Source organism: Indicator indicator, chromosome Z (assembly GCF_027791375.1).
Source record: "Indicator indicator isolate 239-I01 chromosome Z, UM_Iind_1.1, whole genome shotgun sequence".
Lineage (NCBI taxonomy): Eukaryota > Metazoa > Chordata > Aves > Piciformes > Indicatoridae > Indicator > Indicator indicator.
This window is the reverse complement of record NC_072053.1, coordinates 28809235-28831886: the sequence shown is the minus strand read 5'-3', so window position 1 is coordinate 28831886 and position 22652 is coordinate 28809235. Positions and strand designations below refer to the sequence as shown.

The 22652-nt window shown below is 41.1% G+C and overlaps 1 protein-coding gene across 4 annotated transcripts in view; it reads left to right on the top strand.

Moving 5' to 3' along the window:
- PDE4D (phosphodiesterase 4D) overlaps positions 1-22652 on the top strand; it is a 423549-nt gene that overhangs the window by 323533 nt on the left and 77364 nt on the right. For all 4 annotated transcript variants that reach the window (XM_054397841.1, XM_054397842.1, XM_054397843.1 and 1 more), the window contains exons 4-5: positions 3024-3097; positions 4266-4315. In XM_054397841.1, coding sequence (XP_054253816.1) covers positions 3024-3097; positions 4266-4315 — 124 coding nt within the window. The remainder of the gene's footprint in view (positions 1-3023; positions 3098-4265; positions 4316-22652) is intronic.

Sequence of the window (22652 nt, the reverse complement as noted above, 5' to 3'; positions counted from 1 at the left end):
TAAAAAAACTCTGGAAGTCATATGTGATTGAAGGTGAATGGAAAGAGATGTACTGAGTCACAAGAATAAGGTGTCCAATTGCTTGCTTTTATTGCTTTTATCTGATGATAAGGTGTTAAACCAAAACATAATTTTAATGAGACTGTAAACAGATACAGTGTTTATAAGACACTGGATGATACACTCTTATTCAGCATATCACCATGGTAGTGTGGCTGCCTTCAGTAACTGGAGGAGGGGTAGCATCTTATATCTCCCATACAGAATCAGAACAAGATAATTTACTATTTTTACCAGAATGGAATTTAGTAAGCTGAAATTTAAAAAAATCTATCACAAGGATATTATTAGTTGCACTTCCTTGTATTGTAATATACAGCAACTGCTGTATGTTTAATTTAATTATTCATAGTATTTTTTTTTTCAAAATAAAAGCATTTGATTGATTTGAAATTTAAGGACAAATTCTGTAGGTTGTTTTTGTTTTACTCCCTTGCGACTGTTTCTATATAACTTAATTTTGAAAATTACAGTGATTACTCAGGGATTAAAACTGTAGAGATTTGCAAATGACTCAGTGCATTTTGCTCAGTAAGTGTTAAGCACAAGTGGAACCTCTGTGGACAGGTAAATTGTCACTTAAAGTGGATTGTAATTTAAAAACTGAACTATTATTTTATGTCCTTAGACTATAACATAATAGACTCACATATATTTATATCTTTACACATAAATCAAGCAGTTTAGTTCCACTGTAGCCAGTGGCCAAAGTTTTTGTTGCCATTTTTGCATGCAGTGCTGTATATGTGGTGGATACATTGCACTTGCAGAAACTTTCAAAATATAATTGTGTATGCTAAAGCAGCTGGGATGCTGGGCAGATACTGGACATTTCACCTCTAGACCTACAAAACAGTTACTTCACCTGCCAGGAAAATAAATAGAAGGATGTACAAACCAATCAAGTCTCTGCTTTCTGAAAAAAGGAGAGATTCATAATACCTCAGACACTGGAAAAATCTGGTCAATGTGCATAGTGGTGGAGACAGTAAAGAGACTTCTTCATAGCTCTTCAGGGACCCAAGCATGGGTTCATCAAGGCTCATTAAGCCTTCACTCATAACTGGCCCTGAGCAACCTCCCAGTTTTGCATACTTTTTTCCTCAGCACCCCAGATGCTAAATGTCCACAGACCCAACACATACTTCAGCTAGGTTCTTATTTTCACATGGCATTGTGCCTAGCTTACTACCTTCCTGAAACTCAGCCCTGTGCAACAGGTACACAGTCATTCACTGCTGTCCAAGCATGGCTGTACCTGAGGTCATTCACCAAGGAGTCGCTTATCCACCTTGTATGTGCTCCAGTTCTCAGTGCACCTGAATAGTCCAACAGGACCTATTGAGTTGTACTCAGGAAAACCAGCTATGTTTCTTCATGGGCTGAGACAGGTCTGGGAGTCACGTATACATGTTTCTCTGATATCACTAGCACATACAATCTGTCTCAGCATCCTGTCACATGTAACATGAACACAGGCAGATTAACTGAACTGAAAAAGGACTGCAGTCACTAAAATGTGTTTTACCACAATAGGCCCAATTTTTTCTCTTTATACTTTCCTTCTCCTTCCACCCTCAACTCACCCTTTCCTTTTGAAATATTCTTATAATTCAGTAGTTTTTCTTTGTATTTTATGTATTAATTTTTGTATTTTTGAACTCCAAGATCTTTCCCCCTCTGCCTGATTTGTTTATCCAACATCTAAATATAACACTTGTTAGTGTCACTGTACCCTAGGCATGCAAATTGAATGGCATATATAATTTTTTTGTTCCATGCTGAATATAAAATATGTGAGTTTGACTCACATATTGGAAAACAAAACATAATAAAATTAATACTGTCTAATCAGGCAACAAATATATTTTTATTTTCATTATCTTAACTCTGGCATTACCTACAATAGCTCAAATGCTGCCAGTCATTATTAGCTCCTGAAGATTTTCTATCTCTTTCAAGCTTTCACTAAATCTGTCTTTTCTCTCCAACATCCTAACTGCTTCCTACCTCATGTGTGAATTTAAGGGACTATGAAAAGAGGGTTGTAGCCTCCTCAACTCACACCTCTGAAACCCAAATTCCCATATCCACTTTTGTTATTCCTAAAATGGGTTCACTAGAGAACTAGCCAGTATGGTCTGAGACACTACAATAGGGAATTGCTGTAAAAAGACACCAAAGATTTGTGCTTCCTCATGTCACCAGTGTGGTTCTAAATAATTCATGATTCCTCTCTAACATCAGCTGAACCACGTGTCTGTAGTCAGAGAGTTGCATCTAATTATCCCTTCATAGTACAAAATTTGTTGCAGTTATCCACCTGCCTTCAATGTGCATGCCACATTCTGCTCTCCTGCCTCCACTAGAAAGGAAGTAGTTAATTTATGTGGTTTTTCCATATATGCAAAGCTTGTAAGAGCCTGTAGATATTTCCCTCCTGCTTAGATGATGCCTTCCTCTTACTCTGGTCTACTGCACTAAGTCCTAAAATAAACTGCATCCGTTAAAGGATGTGTTTTTATTTTTCCTGGCAGCCTAGATAATCTCTTTCCCTTTGTCCTTGGAATTTTGTATGGGGCTGAACTGCAAATGAAAGATTCTGTAATCATTTCGAATGCATTGACTATTAGGCTTGAATGGGCTATTATCTTCCAAACAAATGCTTTTATGGTAATTTTACAGAATTAAGTACTATTCTGTGGAAAAGTTTCCTCCTCTTCAAGGAAGTCTGCCTTCAAACAAAAAAAAAATAGTTATGATATAAAGAAATAAACTATTACCCTTGTATTACAGACATGTTATTGTCAAATAATGGTCAAAGTTTTCAGACAAACCAACCCTGAAAAACTTACAGCTGTTTTGCAGTGTCCTTTCCTTTTTCTCTCAGCATTGTAGAGCAGAGAGAAATCAGTCTCACCTGTGCAAAAATTTATAGACTAAAACCATTTTATCTGTTCCAGGTGCTGGCCAGCCTGCGTACTGTACGGAATAACTTTGCTGCACTAACAAATTTACAAGATCGGGCACCCAGCAAGTGAGTGTCAGCTTTTGGTTACTTAACTTTTTGCCATCTTACTTTTTAAATGCAAATTAAGAATAACAAGTACATATTACAGATTTTAGTCTGTGCCACCAAACCTGCATAAAACATTTGGATGACTAATGAGTTTACTTATCCCTTGAAGATGCTATACTTGATGGCTGAGACAACAGCCCCCTTGCCTACTAACTTCTCTTTGTATAAACATGGAGTAGTTTTGTGCAATTTATATGAGTTTCAATAAATTAACCAATATGTCAAAGATTATTCAAAGATGATTGTTCAGGCCAAGTATGAGTCTTGCAAATGAACCAAAGTAAGCAGACAGCTACACACATTGTGAGCTACTTGCCTCATGATCTGAACACAGAACTCTGCCTAAGTCATCCAGGGTAATTTACCCACAGTAATTTATGATTCATGAGACAGCGTCACAGTTAACACTGGCATTAGTTACACAGGCAAATTTTGCAGTGGAGTCATTTCCCTCACCCAAAACACACATCTTTACAACTTAGAAGTAATTAGCATTCAGAAGACAGCTGCCTACCATTGCACATGCAGTGCTACTAAAAGATACTTTCTACATCTGTGATTGGAATATGCAGACCCTATGTATATGTAACCTCTGCTTACAGTCATCCACACACCCCTATGCAACTTTGTCAGTCGAGCAACATCTAGCTTTAATTCAGTGGGCAAAGCAGTTTACTGAGCTATTTGCCCTAAAGATTATTAAGAAAGCTATATGCAAAATAATGTGTGAATTATAAAAGAAAAATAACAGAGTGAAAACTAAAGTGGGAATGTGGGACATAAAATAAAGTGGGAATGTGGGACATGAGAATCATGTTAGAATACTGATGATGTAAATATATGTATAAGCTCTGGATACAGTTAAGTGGGTTTAAAATGTAAATTCCTGAAATATTCATTTCTTGGAGCTTCCTATTTGCAGAGAGGTTTCAGGGGCCAGTTGTGAATTCCCTTCTACACTAGAAAAAAAATATTCTGTTCTAAATTAACTTTATCTTTGGTAATGCCAGGGTATTCCAGTTCCAAATAATTTCCCAAGGAAATGCATTTGCTATTATATTGTTCAAGGATTCAGTCACCTATGAATTTATCAGGCTTATATATTTTTTTATTGTCTTTTAAACAGACGATCACCAATGTGTAACCAACCATCTATCAACAAAGCAACTATAACAGGTAAGAATAACTAATATGACTGAAATTCCTCTCTAAAATCATCATTAATTTCTAAATTGTGTATTTATTTATAAAAACATCTCACTGGAAACTGCATTTTCTTAAACTATCTTTTTTTCTTATCCTTGTATCTGTTTTATTAAAGAGAAACTAAGTGATCCAGTCGCTCAAATTTGTGATTTGCACTGTTGTATCACGTTAGCTTTCTTATTTCTGTCTTATTGTCCTGGGTTTTATTTCTTTTCCAATTTTTTGTTTTTCCTTACCTACCAGTGTGTTACTGTGTCATGATTCCTTTTGTTAGTAACTTTTTTTTTGCTATGAAATATAGTAGAAAGAACTCATAGGAGAAACGCACCAATCTATTGCTTGGGACAATTCTGTAGCTATACCAAGGCAAAGTCTTTGCATTACAAGCCCATAGGCAGGCAATAAGGAGGACTTTTCAATATGGACTTTTCTGATTTAGGATGGTAAATTCTATTTCTATAATATTAGTAGGTGAAGAAGACAAAAAAAATTCCTTTGTAAAGGACACTTATTTCTAAAGAAACATTAACTTGAAAACAGGACTGAACACTCTGAAAATTTTATCCTGTGGCACTTTTGGTTATTATTATGGCACCTTGGTCTTGGACATATTTAATAGAACACACTTCATTTACTCTTATATTTTTAACATCATGTTAATCCTTGTCTTCATACAATGTGTAGTCATATTCTTTATGGTGTGTTGGCAGAGGGAAAAATCATCTGCTTTGCCTCTTGATGAAGGTATAAAGACACTTACTAAACCAAAAATATAATGTTTCCAGAATGTTAAAAATAGATCTCGTCTTTTTAATTGTACAATAGATTTGTAACTCAAGGAAGAAATTGTACTCTTTTGAGGAGAAATGTGGTTTTCTCTTGTTGTGGATTTTCTATCTTCAAGCTCTGGAATGTGTTAACGTTGTGAAGTATTCTATATCTAGCCTTACACAGTATCCATATTTTTTTCTAAAAGACCCAGGCTTGGCAGTTCTGTATCATTTTCTTCTCCTAGGAACTCATCTTGAAATCTGAACACCTTTTTGTAGGGCCCATGAGGTAACAGAGAGTTATATCTTTAAATCTATTCTATAAACAGAAAAACATCCTTAGTTAAGAATGTTATGGATTCATACTTAAATTCATGGTAATTAAATAAATAGGAAGAGGAAACAAATGCTTAGATCAGTTATAGTCATAATGCTTTGTTAATGCATTCCTTTAACAGGTAATTTTAGGTTACATTTTAGTGATTAATATTAGAATCATACAATCAAGTCCCAATAGTCAACCCAACACTACCATGACCACTGAAACATGTATTGAAGTGCCTCATCTACATGGTTTTTGAACACCTCCAGGGACAGTGAATCCACCACCTCCCTGGGCAGCCTGCTGCAATGCCTGACCACACTTTCATTATAAAAAAAAAAATTCCTAATATGCAAACTAGACCTCCCCTGGCATAACTTGAGGTCATTTTCTCTTGTCCTATTATTAGTTAGTAGGGAGAAGGCAGCAACACCCCCCTTGCTACAACCAGGTAGTTGTAGAGAGCAATAACATCTCCCCTCAGTCCCCTCTTCTCCAGACCCAACAATCCCATGTCATCACCTGAAGTTTTAAAGTTTAGGAGGAAGGTGAAAGTGTCAGTGCTGCAATTAATATATAAAATACTTTGTGCCAAAAAGTTTAAAAAAGACAAGAAAAGGCAAAGAATAGTAAGGATAATTTAATCTAATTTAGTTTAAATTGGTTTTTCAGAGATGCTGCTGGAATTGCTGTACCCAAATTATACATGGAACTGAGTGTGCTGAGGTCACTGTGTATTTGATATAAGTGGCTAAAAGAGTTCAATGATAGAACAAAGATATTAAGCCACTATAAAGCATGAAAATGGCTACAATTCATTTTGATTGTTGAATGGATATTAAAGCTGATATGATTTTGCCTGAACAGGTTTGCCTGTTCTTAGTTTGTCTGTTCTTAGTCATGGACTAGTTTCAGTATTTCCATAGCAACAAATTTATGGCATCAGCTCAAAAGTATGCATAGGTGCTTTCTTGAAGCATATAAAATACTAGTAAAACAATACAACATGAAGCGAAGAAGGAAGATAATTACAAACAGTTTTCATGTTCTACACAGAGTGATTGAAAACCCTTCCAGATGCTACTAAGCTTTTTGAGTTCTGAGGAATGTTTGAAAGGTGGCTTATGCAGATCTTCAGCGAAATTCTCATGGTTGTGCTGTTCTCAAGAGTTCATGTCAAGGAGTATCCAGAACAATACACCAGACAGGTAGAGCCCCATCACATCATCCAGATAGTTGAGCTAAAGATCTGAGCTGGAACTGATCATTAGTGTAACAAACTAGGCAACTGGAAGGTGCAGTGATGCTAAACTATGTCTAATGCTAAATCAGAAACAGACTCTTAAGATGGAAACTTTATGTTACTAAACCTCCTGAGGCATAAATGTGGAAGAAAACACATTAGCAAAAAAACAAACAAACAAACAAACAAAACCAACTGTGGAACTGAGAAGCAATGAAGCAATGTAGAAGTTGATGATCAAAATATGGTCTGTTCTATTCACTATATCCACATGAATCCCTTTTGGAAAATGTGCTGAAAGAAGCTAATATATATCAAGGGCATATATCTTCCATATCAGCCAAGTATGCTATAACATGTTGAGTGTTCCTTTTGCAGGCAAATTAGATGGTAGGAGGTGAGAACTTTTAATGCAACAACAGATGTCTTAGATGGAAATTTTCTTACTTGCTTTAGACATCTAGGATTAAGATAATCTGTTTTGTCAGCTCTTTAGAGTCCTCTTATAGTCAGTGTCAATAAGCAGACATGCAAACTGACTTATGTTAGATGAGTTGCTCCCTGGAAGTGCTATCTCTCCCATGACTAAGACCAGGCTGGAATACTCCTTGTCTGCTGTTCAGTGCATTCCACGATTCAACCAGAAGAGGGGCTCCTCTCGCTATGAGTCACATTTTCCAGGCAGTGGTATGAATGATGTTTAGTTTCAAGTTGATAGTAATTCTCTTCACACAACCAATGAATTATACGTAGTGTTTCACTAAAACAATAAATAATAATATATGTCTATAAAGAGGGAAAGAAAGAAAGACAGAAAGAAAAAGAAGGAAAGGAAAGAAAGCAGAAAGAGAAAGAAATAAACAAAAGAAAGAGGGAAAGAAAGAGAGAGAAAGAAAAAGAAAAAGAGAGAAAGAGAGAAAGAGAAAGAGGGAAAGAGAGAAAGAAAAAGAGAAAGAAAAAGAAAGAAAGAGAGAAAGAAAGAAAGAAAGAAAGAAAGAAAGAAAGAAAGAAAGAAAGAAAGAAAGAAAGAAAGAAAGAAAGAAAGAAAGAAAGAAAGAAAGAAAGAAAGAAAGAGAGAAAGAAAGAAAGAGAGAAAGAAAGAAAGAAAGAGAGAAAGAAAGAAAGAAAGAGAGAAAGAAAGAGAGAAAGAAAGAGAGAAAGAAAGAAAGAAAGAAAGAAAGAAAGAAAGAAAGAAAGAAAGAGAAAGAAAGAAAGAAAGAAAGAAAGAAAGAAAGAAAGAAAGAAAGAAAGAAAGAAAGAAAGAAAGAAAGAAAGAAAGAAAGAAAGAAAGAAAGAAAGAAAGAAAGAAAGAAAAAGAAAGAAAGAAAGAAAGAAAGAAAGAAAGAAAAGAGAAAGAAAGAAAGAAAAAGAAGGAAAGAAAGAAAAAGAAAGAAAAAAGGAAAGAAAGAAAAGAAAGAAAAAGAAAGAAAGAGAAAGAAAACCAAGAAAGAAAGAAAAAGAAAGCAGAGAGAGAAAAGGGCAACCATGCTAAGCTGGTCAAACCACTCACCCACAACAGAATCAAGTGCCACCAGAAACATTTATAAGATATTAGTGACAGGAGACTCCTTGCTGAGAGGCATCCCAGAACCAATCTGTTACTCAAATAGTATCTTTAGAGAAGTTCACTGCCTGCTAGAAGTTCACATCTGTGATGTCACTGAGAAGCCGGTGAGCCTAGTAAATCCTGCAGACTATCACCCATTCTTACTGTTCTAAGTAGGATCAAATGATGCTGCAATAAGGTGACTCAGAAATATCAAAAGAGACGTTATGTCCCTTGAAACAATGTTTAAAGGATTGGGAGTACAGCTGGTGTTCTTCTCTACCCTCCCAGTCATAGAAGGTGATTCAAGAAAAAGGAGATAAACTGAAGAGATGAATGATGGGCTGCATAGCTAATGCCATGCTCAAGGTCTTGGCTTTTATGATCTTGGATATACCTTTGAGAAACCAGACCTATTGACAGGTGACAGAGTTCAACTGACCAAGTGTGAGAGTATCCTGGGCTGTGTGGACTTAGAAACAGAGCTTTAAAATAGATTTTTTTGGGGGGAGGGGATGATATTATGATCACTCAAGAATATTCAGAGGCTGCTGAGGCATTAGGAAGCAACAGAGAAGCCCTTGTGAATTGCATCAAGGTAATTAGGGCAAGCTCCTCCTAAAAGAGGATGTGGCTGATAGCCCAGCTGAAGTGCCGCTATACCAATGCATGCAGCACAAACAGGAGGAGCTGCTGCCCAGATGGAAAACTGATCCTTATGACAGAAATATGGTGGAACAAATCACATGACTGGAATGCTGTGACTGATGACTATAAAACATCCAGAAGGCACAGGCAAGGAAGGAGTGGTGGGGGAGTTGCCATCCATGCCAAAAATAAGATTAATTATGTGGACCTGTCTTTGAAGAACAGTAATGCACAGTTTGAGAGCTTATGAGTGAAAGACTGGCTGGTGAGCAGAGTCCTATCTCTCTCATTCCCTGCCTGTTCTCTGTATACATTCTTTAGTATGGGCAGGAGGCAAATGACTTTCAGTGTGAATGTAATTTGTGCCCTGTATCTCTCAAAGCAATATGATTTTGGTTTTAACAAGGATAAGAAGGCTGTAAATGAGATAACTCTCCTTTTAGCTGTCATGACTTAGATACAGCCTTTAATAATTAACTGAAAGGAGTAGCTGATGTAATTATAGGCATTTTCGAAATGTTTCATTTATTCAAAATATGGATTGTTAAAAGAAAGAAAAAACAACATACAGGCCTCTTTAAAGAGCGTTGTACAGCGGTGATGAGGGTTTGGTTCAGCTCCACTGAAGCTGATGATTGTCAGTCCTTCACTGAGAGTGCCTGTTGGAAAATTGTTAGCTTGTTTTGCAAACAGAATAGGTGATGTTAGTTAAAACAAAGGTTATCTACATTGCTAATTGGTTACTGAACTACACGAACCAGCTGGAGGGATTTCACTAGAAGCTGTATCTGTATTTGCTTTTCTATTTATTTTTATCTGCTATCTGAAATCATAGAATTATAGGATGGGTTTAGGTTGAAAGGGACCTTAAAGGTCATCTAGTTTCAATTGCCCTGCCATGGGTAGGGATACCTTCCACTAGACAAAGCTGTGCAAAGCTTCATCCAGCCAGGACATGAACAGTTCCAGGGACAGGGTATCCAGAGCCTCTCCAGGCAAGCAGTTACAGTGTCTAACCACCTTTACAGTAAAGAATTTCTTCCTAATGCCTAATCTAAATCTACCTTCTTTCAGTTTAAAATTATTACTGCTGTCCTATCACTACACTTCCTAACAAGGGTTCCTCCCTATCTTTCCTGTAGCCTGCCTTCAGGTACTGGAAATGACACTATAAGGTCTCCCTGGAGCGTTCTCTTCTCCATGCTGAACAACCCCAACTCATTCAGCCTCTCTTCACAGAGCAGGTGGTCCAGCCCTCTGATCATCTTTGTGACCCTCTTCTAGATCCACTCAAGCAAGTCCATGTTATTCTTATGTTGGAGGCCCCAGAACTGCATGCAGTACTCCAGGTGGAGTCTCACAAGAGCAGAGGCAGCCCAGGATGTGACTGACTTTCTGGGCTGCAAGCACACATTGTTGTCTTGCATTGAATTTTTCATCCACTAATACCCTGAAGGTCTTCTCTGCAGGGCTGCTTTCAATCCACTCATTGCATAGCCTGTATCTGTGCTTGGGATTGCCCTATGTGCAGAATCCATGAGCAGAACCTTGCACTTAGTCTTGCTGAGCTACATAATGTTTGCACAGGCCCACCTTTCAAGTCTGTCAAGGTCCCTCTGAATAGCACTTCTTCTCTATAGAGTACCAACCACTCCACTCAGCTTGGTGCCACCCGTAAACTTGCTGAGGGTGCACTCAATCCCATGTACATGTCCCTGACAAAGATGTTATATAATATTGTTCCAAATATGGGCCCCTGAGGAACACCTCATCACTGTGCTTCACTTGGACATCAAGCCACTGACCACAACTCTTTGAGTGCAACCATCCAGCCAATTCCTTATTCACAAAATGGCCCACCCATTTAATCCTTGTCTCTACAATTTAAAGACAGGAATGTTGTGCAGGCCAGTGTCAAATGGCTTTGTGCAAGTCCAGGTAGATGATGTCAGTTGCTCTTCCCTTGCCCACCAACACTATAACTCCATTTATAGAAGGTCACCACATTTGTCAGGCATGATTTGTCCTTAGTGAAGCCATGGGGGCTGTCACAAATAACTTCTCTGTTCTCCCCATGCCTTAGTGTAGTATGTTGGAGGATCTGCTCCATGATTTTGAGAGGCACAGAGGTGAGATTCATCAGCCTGTAGTTCCCTGTGTTCCTTTCTTGCATTTTTTAAATAGATGGTTATGTTATGTCACTTGCCTTGACTATACTAATTGCAAAATGGTGGTTTACATTCCATCATTTAAAAACGCATTATCAAAAGATGCATTTCACTCAGTAGTATGTGTACCTTCAGTTTTATACTTCACTACTGTTACCTGATAGTAAAATACGTACGTTTTCATAAAACAGCAAGTTACTTAAGCAGAGAAGTACAACCACAGTTTAAAATGTCCATGTAATTGAAATTAACTGAGTCAACAATTAGAAAATTACCGTAGCTGTTTCACAGTGTGTATACTACAACACTTGGCCTTCACATATGAGTTCTAAATTCTTGACAGTCTATTTTGGTGGAAATGTGTAGTTAGGTTTTCAAAGTGCATAGAGACTAAAAGAGGGCATAGATATGACCTCTGCTTGTAAGCTTCATCCAGATTTTAAGGTACTTTTCTGCAGTGTACTTAGGACTGCAGTGTAGTACAGCCTTGATTTTGAAATAGATTCATGCATTTTAGAATTAAAATCATTATCAATTTAAAAAGAAAACATGGAAGGCATTGTTAATGCTCACATTGATATTCAACCCAACATTGATATAGATCTTTGCTTCCAGCCGTTAAACAGGTCTTGTATTTTTTGCATCAGTAAAAGTTCTTGAATCACTATTTTACTCAAATCATCCATTTTACTGGAAAGACAGACAGGATGACAAGTTTCATGTGCTTCCTCTTCTCCTTCCAGCCCAGCTGTGTCTCTTCTGGTCACTGGTGGTTGAGAACCTGTCCATGACCTTCATTTACTGTATGAGTAACAATAGAATTGAAAAGAGTGATGAAAGGTTGTTTGGTTTGTAGCATTGAAGTGAGAAGAAATAGAAGAAAAATTTGACTCGTCTACATCATTTTTTCTCATTCCAGTTATAAATGCAGCCCATTGGCTGATTAATATATACATAAAATGATGAGATGTAGCTTCTGGTATGACCACTGGATGCAGTTTGAGTGCACCTTTGTTCCACACTTCACCCGGCTTCTAACTTCTCTGATCAGTGATAAATTATCTTCTGTACAATTGAAAAGATAGATTTAGAAGTTAACAGATTACTGAAAAACTGTTCCATTAAAGCCTATTTACTTTCCTGAGTATCCATTTGAAAATTAAGGGCTGAGATCACCCACTTAAGTTCTGCTTTTATTATATGCAGGCTCCTCAGTATGGAGCCTGAACAAAGCAGTGAATCAGAACAGCCAGCAGCTAGTGTCAGACTACCCTGGAAACAACCAAGAATAACAACTCTTCTCTGTGGACTATGAAGTTCTGCAGTTCTCTGCACACAGTCTTTTCCTTATGCTCAGACAAAATCAATAAATTACTATAGGAGTAGTGCTCACACTTTAGGATCTGTCTCTGAATAACGCATTCTCCAGGAGTGACCTCATCACCAGACAACAGGGACAGCCTCCCTGTAGCTCATTCTCTCTCTGACCTTATACATTTTGCATTACATTTTGCAAAGTGACTTATCATCAGCTGGAAGAAGTAATTTCAGGTCTGGTGGTAGTAAAGTCCACTTGGGCCTAATGCACTTTCTTGGGAACTGGGATCAAAAAATTCAAGAATCAGAAATGCCTAAAACTCTGGAGTTCTAACAACCTTTTTTTCCCTAAGTTAGGGAACTTGCCTTAGATGACCTTTGGTCATGGGAACCATGAAGTATGGAAGTACACCTTAGTCGCACACTCAGATATACCCCTGTGTTTCATGCTACCAATTAGCTGTCTCAGTAGACTAAATTCCTCTGAACAGCCATAGGCTTTCTTTACAGTCAGGAGAAGCAGGCAGCTTTTCTCAGGCAATCTGAGTGCTCTGTGGAGGCCCTAATCCCTCAAGAGCCTAGAAAAGGCCGTAACAGTCATCCAATAGGCATTACTTTGGTGTCAGTGTTCATAAAAGGGACACCGGCAGTGGGCAGCTTAATGTCGTGCCAGATATTGTAGGGTATTTCCTAGCAGAAACCTGCCAGGGAGGAGCTGCCACAAAGGATTTATCAGACTTGCTTCTGCAACTTTGGAGGAAATTACAGGAGGCATTTAAAGAGCCAGTAGGTCTTACTGGAGAACTTTCACCTGAAATGTTAAAAGCACTGGGGTGTGACTTCTTATAAAATTTCCTAATCAAATCCAAGCCATAGTATTCACTTATATTGGCATAGCTTTATGGTTTCTGCTTCGTGTTAACAGAATTGTAAAAATTTGGGGGTTTTATCACATTTACTCAGGTCAAAATTCAGCTCCAACTTGTGTAAGGGCAGGCTTGTTTGTAAGTTATTTTATCCCCATTGTGATGATATTCTGAATTAACAAAGCAGCTGTGAACACATGCATACAGTTTTAATTGATACTATATATTAAAAATTATTCCCACATATTTACACGAAAATACTAGCAGCAAATTGCCAATCACAGGATCAAAAGATCACAGGATGTTAGGGGTTGGAAGGGACCTCCAGAAATCATCAAGTCCAAACGCCTGCTAGAGCAGGACCATAGAATCTAGTGCAGGTCACACAGGGTCTTGAAAGTCTCTAGAGAAGGAGTCTCCACAACCTCTCTGGGGAGCCTGTTCCAGTACTCTGTGACCCTTACAGTAGAGAACTTCCCCCTCATGTTGAGGTGGAACTTCCTGTGCTGTAGTTTATATTCACTGCCCCTTGTCCTATCACAGGGTGCAAGTGAGAAGAGACTGTCCCTTCCCTCTTTGACATCCAGCCCTCAGATATTTACAAACACTTATTAAATTCTCTCTCAGTCTTCTCCAGACTAAAAAGCCCGAGGTCTCTCAGCCTTTCCTCATAAGGCAGTGCTCCAGTCCCTTAGCCATCTTTGTAGCCCTCTGTTGGACTCTCTCAAGTAGATCCCTGTCCCTCTTGAACTGGGGAGCCCAAAACTGGACACAGTACTCCAGGTGAGGTCTAACCAGGGCAGACTAGAGGGAGAGGAGAACCTTCCTTGATCTGCTGGACACACTCCTCTTAATGCAACTGGTATTTGTATTTGAAAGTCAATTAGACATCAAGTGGAACTAATTCTAAGACAGATGAAAAAAATAAATAACAGACAATAAATTGTGGTAGGCTCTCTTAAATCATAGGATAATATGATAAAACAGGTTTCTTTACTTAATAATAATGAACAAGGTAGGATTACATCTGAGTGAATTTTGCCACTAGATAACTTATCACTATGCTAAAGAAGCAGAAAATAGCTCAGGAATCTATTAGAGAAGTGACTACTGGATTAGCAAAACTCTCTTTGAATTATTAAGTAAGCCATATGCTAGTGGCTTGCTTAGTGGACATACTGCAAGAACCATTGACTAGCCAGCTTTTAATTGAAGGAGAGCAAAGATAACTAGAAGAAAAAGCCCAGAAGAAGTCAGTGCCAAAGAAATGAAGAAGAAAATCAGAAAACAATTTGACACAGTCTGACTGCCTGAGCTAACTAAATTGTTATCAATAGGATGTAGAAAGGTCTGACAGATGATGGGAGGCAGCTAATAGGAAAACCCCCAACATTTGTTTGGGGAAGAGTTAACACTATTATTGTTAATATTTTTATATGGTTGTTATTAATGTTACTGGTTTTCAATCCCACTTCTGAAAGGGAAAAAGTAAAATCAGAATTTTGGGAAGGTTTGTTTCTTTTTAATTGGAGTTTGGCAAATAGAAGCTGCAGTTGTGGAAATGTAACCCCTCCACCTTAAACTATGTTTTATATTCTGACCTTTCTGTGTTCTAAATGTAAAGGAATCTCTATGATCTATTTCAGCTTTTCATCTGCACAAAGACTTTTCTTCTCTATTGTGCTCCTTTGTTGCTTTCTGTTGAATACTCATTGTATCAGTATGATACAATGCAGTGATAAGTCATAGTGGGAGAAGACACTAAGAAGGCAAAGGATCCCTGTAGCCTCAGTACACAAAGAAAAAAGGCACAATTCTGTTCCATAAATGCTATTGTCTGAACACATCCACTGGAACAGAAAGCAGAGTATACAGTGTGTATAAGCAGTGTGTTAAAAACTGAGACATTCACGTCACCCAAAAAGCTTAACCTGGAGAGCAGTCTGCTGAAGTAAATAGTTTTATCTTCCGTTCACTGACAAAATGACTGTATGTGATGCTTTGCTAAGGCATTCAGAAAATGAAGAAGAGGTGACTGGTGTTAAGCAAAATGGCTTCACCAACAGTAAATCATGCCTGACTAACTTGGTGGCTTTCTATGATGCAGTTACAGCATCACTGGTTAAGGGAAGAGCAACTGATCTCATCTACTTGGACCTGTGTAAACCACTTCATACAATCCTGCATGACATTGTGGTCACTAAATTGGAAATGCATGGATCTGAGGGGTGGACCACTCACTGGATTAGAAATAGGCTGGATGACCACACTCAGAGAGTTGTGATCAGCAGCACAATATCCAAATGGAGACCAGTGAACAGTGATGTCCCACGGGGGTCGATACTGGGACCAGTGCTGTTTAACATATTTGTCACTGATATGGACAGTGGAATTGAGTGCAGGTGACACCAAACTGCATGGTATGGTTTACATGCTGGAGGGAAAGGATACCATATAGAGAGACTTGGACAGGCTTGATGCTAGGTGGGCCAACTTCATAAAGTTCAACAATGCCAAGTGCAAAGTCCTACACCTGGGTCAGGTCAATCCCAAGCACAAATATGGTCTGGGCAAGCAGTGGCGCAAGGGCAGTCTTGAGAAGAAGGAATTGGAGATGTCAGCTGACGATAAGCTCAATGTAAACCAGCAATGTGCACTTGCAGCCCAGAAGACCAAAAATGTCCTGGGCCACATCAAAAGTAGTGTGACCAACAGCGTGAGCGAGGTGACTCTCCCCCTCTATTTTGCTTTCATGAGACCCCCACCTGGAATACTGCATCCAGTTCTGGTGCCCCCAGCATAAGAGAGACATCAAACAGGAGGGCCTCAAAGATGATCGGAGGACTGGAGAATCTCCCCAGTGGGGACAAGCTGTGAGAGTTGGGGCTGTCCAGCCTAAAGAAAAGAAGTCTCCAGGGAGACCTTATAGCAGCCTTCCAGTACCTAAAGGGCCCTACATTAATAAAGTCAGGAACAGACTTTACACAAGGGCTTGTAGTGATAGGACAAGAAGGAACTGCTTTAAACTTTGGATTCAGACTGAATATTTAGACTGAATAGGGAAGAAATTCTTTACAGTGAGGGTGGTGAGACATCAAAACAGGTTGCCCAGAGAGGTCATGGATGCCCCCCCTCCCTCAAGGTGTTCAAGGCAAGGCTGGATGACGTCTTGAGCAATCTGGTCTACTGGAAGGTGTCCCTGCCCATTAGGGGGGGGAGGGAGGGGATGAACTAGGCGAACTTCAAGGATCCTTTGAACCTAAAGCATTCTATGAATTTATGTCATAATTATTCACAACTTGTTAAAAAGGAACTTTGTGAACATTAAGAGTGCTTATTACCTGGCTTTAGAAATGTAATAAATATAACCATGTTAATACATTCAAACCCAGTAACTAAACATTATCATGTCATTTAATTTTTATTCTAGATGTAGTGTTTTAAAATGGTTTTGGAACTTTTTCCATCTTATTGGGAAAAAAGCTGCAAGATTGCAGAGTCACTGTTTCCAACAAGACAAAACAGTCATGGAACTTGAAAGACATTTACATACATTTCAGCTTTTAGGCTAAGTTTTTTGGGTACACATGTGTAAGTCTGACCACAGAGGAAAGCCTAAGACAATTTGGTCAGAACAGCAGCAGGATCAGACACAACTGGCAAAGACTGCTGTCCCCTCTGCCACAGCATTCCCACCAGCTAAGGCTTGGAAAGGATTTAATGTAACAAAATTTCAGGTTTAGTTCCTGTCGTCTTCTACAACGCAGTGTCTGCAGTTCGACCTCATATCCCCCATCTGTGTATCAGCAGCCTTACCTCCCTGCTGCCACACATGCTTTCAATGCCTGTTCTTTCCACGAGGTTTTCCCAGCATTGTGCAGAACATTCTGGGTCAAATTCCTGCAGTGGAAAAGCTTCAAAAGGAATGCCGTTTCTGACAGCTCACCACTTACGGTGCAAAAAGAAACCGTTAAGGTGCCAGGTCTTTTTCCCCTTCGTACTGTCGTCGTTAGGGGTTACACCACGGAAAACAAATCATGCCCGTATCATAAAATTGACATGAAAGGGAGGACTTGACTTCTTGGGGTTAATGTTTTAGATCAGATACCTGAGCTGAAAGCCAGATTTTTAAAATCTACTGTGTCTCCAGGCAAGCAATTTTTGCCTGGCTTAGGACTGAGCTTCCCCTGGTGTAGGGCTCGGGGAGGCGCCACCGCCTTCCACAAGCTTCCCGCCCCGCCACCACCTCTGCCCCCCTCGTTCCACCGCACAAACTCCGCGAGGAGCGGGACAGGAGAGCTATCGAAGGAGAGGAGCAGTCCGCGGGGCCACTGGCACCTCCGTTCGCTGGAGCGTGGCGGCTGTGTGAAGAGAACGCGCACTGCTTACGAGACTGAGCGCGCATCTCCCTGGCGTGTCACTGCCGGGTGGACGCGAGAACGCGACCCGGGGACGTCGCGCCCACCGCGGCCCGGCGGCCGCCCCGAGTGCCGGCGGCTCCGTTCCGCAGCTTGTGGCTGCCGGGGAGCGCGGCGTGCGCGACATCTGTGGGCTGGTGCTGCTGTCGCAGGCGGCGTGGTGAGGACGCCATTGACGTCAGCGGAGCCGGCAGCCGCGGGAAGGAGTTGGCGGCTCGGATTCGCCCGCAGCGCCGTGGTGTTTGGGGAGTTCGGGGCGAAGGCACCAGCGCCCGGCGCCGTTTCCGACAGGATGAAAGTACAGCCTTACTGCAGGGCCGTGACAGGGAAAGCTGAAACTCACCACGAAACGCCGTTTATGGTGATACCCTGCCTTTGACGATGTGAACCTTACTGCCCAAGTGCTGCATTGAGGCAACCAAGCAAAAATATGCTAGCTCTGGCCTTGCATACTGAATCACTTAAAATAATTACTGGTGATATAATTACACGTAAGTAATTAAACAGAGCCTAATTAAAAAAAAAAAAAAAAAAACACACACAAAAAAAAAAAAAAAAAAAAAAAAACACCACCACCACCAAACCTGCAGGGTACATTTTCAGGGGAAAAAAAAAAAAAAAGAGAGAAATCTGAAGTCATTACCTGGTGATAACCGATCTCCAGGACAGATTGTTCCATGCTACTGCATGGGGTTGAGGTCCAAGCATTCTCTGCAAGAACACAGATCTGAGAAGTAAAGTGTCATTGCAGCCCATGACTCTCAGCACCGAAAGATTCTACCTCTGCTCAGAATGCCTGCCTGGGTCTGAGCAACACTTGCTGTTTCAGGCTGGAAAGTAGCTTCTTGTAAAAGTAAAGATATCAAATTGTCTGAGCTGTACTATCAGTACAGCCTACTCTATTGTGCAATCTAGTTCTACAGCATTTGAAATCCATGGGATTGTGTTGACAGACTGTTCATGGATTGGTTTTCATAGATACTTAGGTCTCTAAGGGAGTTAGAGTTTTTAGATGCTGGTGTAAGTTTGTATTTCTGGTGGGGAAGAAGAAAGAACTCCAGTCTGTTAACTGGAGTCGTCTTAAAAATATTTTGTGGTTGCCAAGGTAGAGACTGATGCACTTTCACACATAGGAAAAATAATTTTTGTGTTTATGTTTCTGAATCTTCCCTAACTCATCAGCACTCCTGTAAAGCATCAATCATCAATTAGAACCACAAAATCATTAAGATTGGAAAAGACCTTTAAGATCATTGAATCCAACCATAACCCAACTACCATGACTACTAAACTATATCCCGAAGTGCCACATCTGCAGTCTTCTTGAACACCTCCAGGCATGGTGATGCTACCACCTCCCTGGGCAGCTTGTGCTTCTCTGTAAACTATGTGTTGAATCAAAATCCAATGTTTTTATTGTCTGCAAGCAAATCTCAACAGCTCTGACTAAACTCCATCAAATTTATAGCTGTTCCGTTTAATCTTGTTTATGGCTTTCTCCCTTTATTGATCACAGAATCATAGAATTGTTTCATTTGGAAAAGACCTCTAAGATCATCAAGTCCAACCGTTCACCTGACACCACCATGGCCGTTAAATCATGTCCTCAACTGCCATGTCTACACATTTTTTAAACATCTCCAGGGATGGTGACTCCACCACCTCCTTGAGCAACTTATTCCGATACCTGACCAGTCTTTCCATAAAGAAAATTTTCCTAATATGCAGTCTAAACCTAAACCTGTTCTGACACAACTTGAGGCTCTTTCTTCTCAGTCTGTCGCTTTATACTAGAGCGAAGAGACCAATCCCCCCCTCACTACAAGTTCCTTTCAGGTAGTTGTAGAGAGCTATGAGGTCTCCGCTTAGCTTTCTCTGAACTAAACAATGCCACTTGCCTCAGTTGCTCCTCATAAGAGGGTTCTGCAGACCCTTCACCAGCTTCATTGCCCTTCTCTGGACACTCTCCAGAAATTCAATGTCTTTCTTGTAGTGAGGGCCTCAAAACTGAACACAGTATTTGAGGTGCAGCCTCACAAGTGCCAAGTACAGCAGCATGATCACTTCCCTGGGCCTGCTTTTTGCATTATAGCTGATACATGCCAGAAGGCTGTTTGCCTTCTGGGCCACCTGAGCATACTGCTGGCTCATGTTCAGCTGGCTGTCAACCAGCACCCCCAGGTCATTTTCTTCTGAACGGCTCTCTAGCTATTCTGCCCCAAGTCTGTAGTGTTGCATGGGGTCACTGTGGCCCAAGTGCAGGCCTAGGACTTGGACTTGTTAAACCTCATACAATTAACATTGGTCCATTGATCCAGTCTGACCAGATCCCTTTGCAGAGCCTTCCTACCTTGGAGCAGATCAACACTCCCACCCAATCTGGTGTCACCTACAAACTTCCTGAGCATGCACTCAATCCCCTTATCCACATGTTTGACAAAGACATTAAACAAGACTGGCCCCCAAAACTGATCTCTGGGGAACACCACTTGTGACCAACCTCCAACTGGATGTAACTCCATTCCCCACCACTCTTTGGGCACAGCTTCTCCAGCCAGTTTTTTACCCAGTGAAACATCCACTTATCCAAGCCATGAACAGCCAGTTTCTGCAGGAGAATGCTGTTTGAACGCAGAGAACAACTCATCCTACTACTGAAGACTTGGGCATAGAAGGTATTGAGCAGCTCATCCTTTTCCTCATCCTTGGCCACTGTGTTCCCCCATGCATCTAACAAAGAACAGAGATCCTCCTTGGTCCTCCTTTTGTTGCTAATCTATTTGTAGAAGTGTTTCCTGATCTCTGTAACAGTTGAAGCCAAATTAATTTCCATGTGGGCTTTGACTCTTGGAATTTTCTTCCTGCACAGACTCAGGACAACTTTGTAGTTCTCCTGAATGGCCTGTCTCTTCTGCAAATGACCACAGACTCTCTTTTTCTCTCTTAAGTTGAAATCAAACCTCTCTATTCAGCAGGGCCAGCCTTATTCCCTACCAACTTTCGGCACATGGGGATGGCATGTTCCTGCATCTTTAAGATTTCCCTCTTGAACAGTGTCCAGCCTTCCTGACAAGAAAGAGGTTCCAGGGAACTACCGACCAGTCAGCCTCACCTTCATCCCTGGAAAAATGATGGAGCGGCTCCTTCTGGAGGGTTCCAAGGCATCTGGAAGAGAAGAAAGTTATTAGAAGAAGGTTACCAAGGGGAAATCATGCTTGACTAATCTGATAGCATTCTATGATGCTATAACTGAATGAGTAGATTCAGGGAGACCAGTGGAGGTAGTCTACCTTGACCTTAGCAAGGCCTTTGACACCATCTCCCATGATATTCTAGTGAGCAAGCTCAGGAAGTGTGGGCTGGAAGAGCAGACAGGGAGGTGGGTTAGGTACTGGTTACAAGATAGAGTTCAAAGAGTGGTGATCAGTGGTGCCAGGTCCAGCTGGAGAGCTGTAACTAGTGGAGTCCCCCAGAGATCAGTGCTGGGTCCGATGCTGTTCAACATCTTCATCAGTGACATTGATGAGGGGACAGAGTGTCTGCTCAGCAAGTTTGCTGATGATACCAAACTGGGAGGCTTGGCTGATAGAGCTGACAGCTGTGTGGCCATCCAGCAAAACTTGGACAGACTGGAGAGCTGGGCACAGAGGAACCAAATGAGGTTCAACAAGGACAAGCGCAGAGTCCTGCATCTGGGGAGGAATAATAAACTACTCCCGTACAGGCTGGGAGGTGATCTGCTGGAGAGCAGCCTTGTGGAGAGGGACCTGGGAGTCCTGATGGATAACAAGTCCATGGGACAGCAATGTGCCCTTGTGGCCAAGAAGGCCAATGGGATCATAGGGTGTATTAAGAAGAATGTGTCCAGCATATCGAGGAAGGTTCTCCCCACCGTCTACTCTGCCCTGGTGAGACCTTATCTTGAGTACTGCATTCAGTTTTGGGCTCCCCAGTTTAAGAGGGACAGGGACCTGCTGGAGAAGGTCCAGTGGAGGGCTACGAGGATGATTAGGGGACTGGAGCATGTGCCTTACAAGGAGAGGCTGAAGGACCTGGGGCTGTTTAGTCTGGAAAAGAGAAGACTTAGAAGGGGTTTAATAAATGTTTGTAAATATCTGAGGGCTGGGTATCAGGAGGAAGGGGACAGGCTCTTCTCACTTGCTCCCTGTGATAGGACAAGGAGCAATGGATGTAAGCTGCAGCACAGGAGGTTCCACCTCAACACGAGGGGGAAGTTCTTTACTGTAAGGGTCACAGACCACTGGAATGGGCTCCCCAGAGAGGTTGTGGAGTCTCCTTCTCTGGAGACTTTCAAGGCTTGTCTGGATGTGTTTCTCTGTCACCTGAGCTAGATTGTATGGTCCTGCTCTAGCAGGGGGCTTGGACTCGATGTTCTCTTTGGGTCCCTTCCAACCCCTGACATCCTGTGATCAGGCACAGCCAACATGAGTTTAGGAAATGAAGGTCCTGCCTAACCAATCTGTTCTCGTTCTGTGCCTGAGTGACCTGCCTGGTACATGAGGAGAGAGCTGTGGATGTGGTCTACCTAGACCACAGCATCCTACTGGAAAAGCTGGCAGCCTGGTGCACCCTTCTCTGGGTTAAAACTGGCTGGATGGCTGGGCACAGAGAGTGGTAGTGAATCATGTGGTATCCAGTGGGTGTCTGGTGACCAGTGGTGTACCCCAGGGATCAGTACTGGGCTCAGTTCTGTTCAACATCTTTACAGATGACTTGGGAGAGGGGATTGAGCCTACCATTGGTAAGTTCTCAGATGACACCAAGTTGCGGGGCAGTGTCGATCTGCTGGAAGGTAGGAAGACATTTCAGAGAGATCTGGACAGGCTGGGTTGGTGGGCTGAGGCCAGAAGTATGAGGTTTAACAAGGCCAAGTTTAACAACAATCCCATGCAGTGCTACAGACTGGGGGATGAGTGGCTGGAGAGTGGCCTGGCAGAGAGGAACCTGGGAGTGCTGGTTGACAGCCAGCTGAACATGAGCCAGCAGTG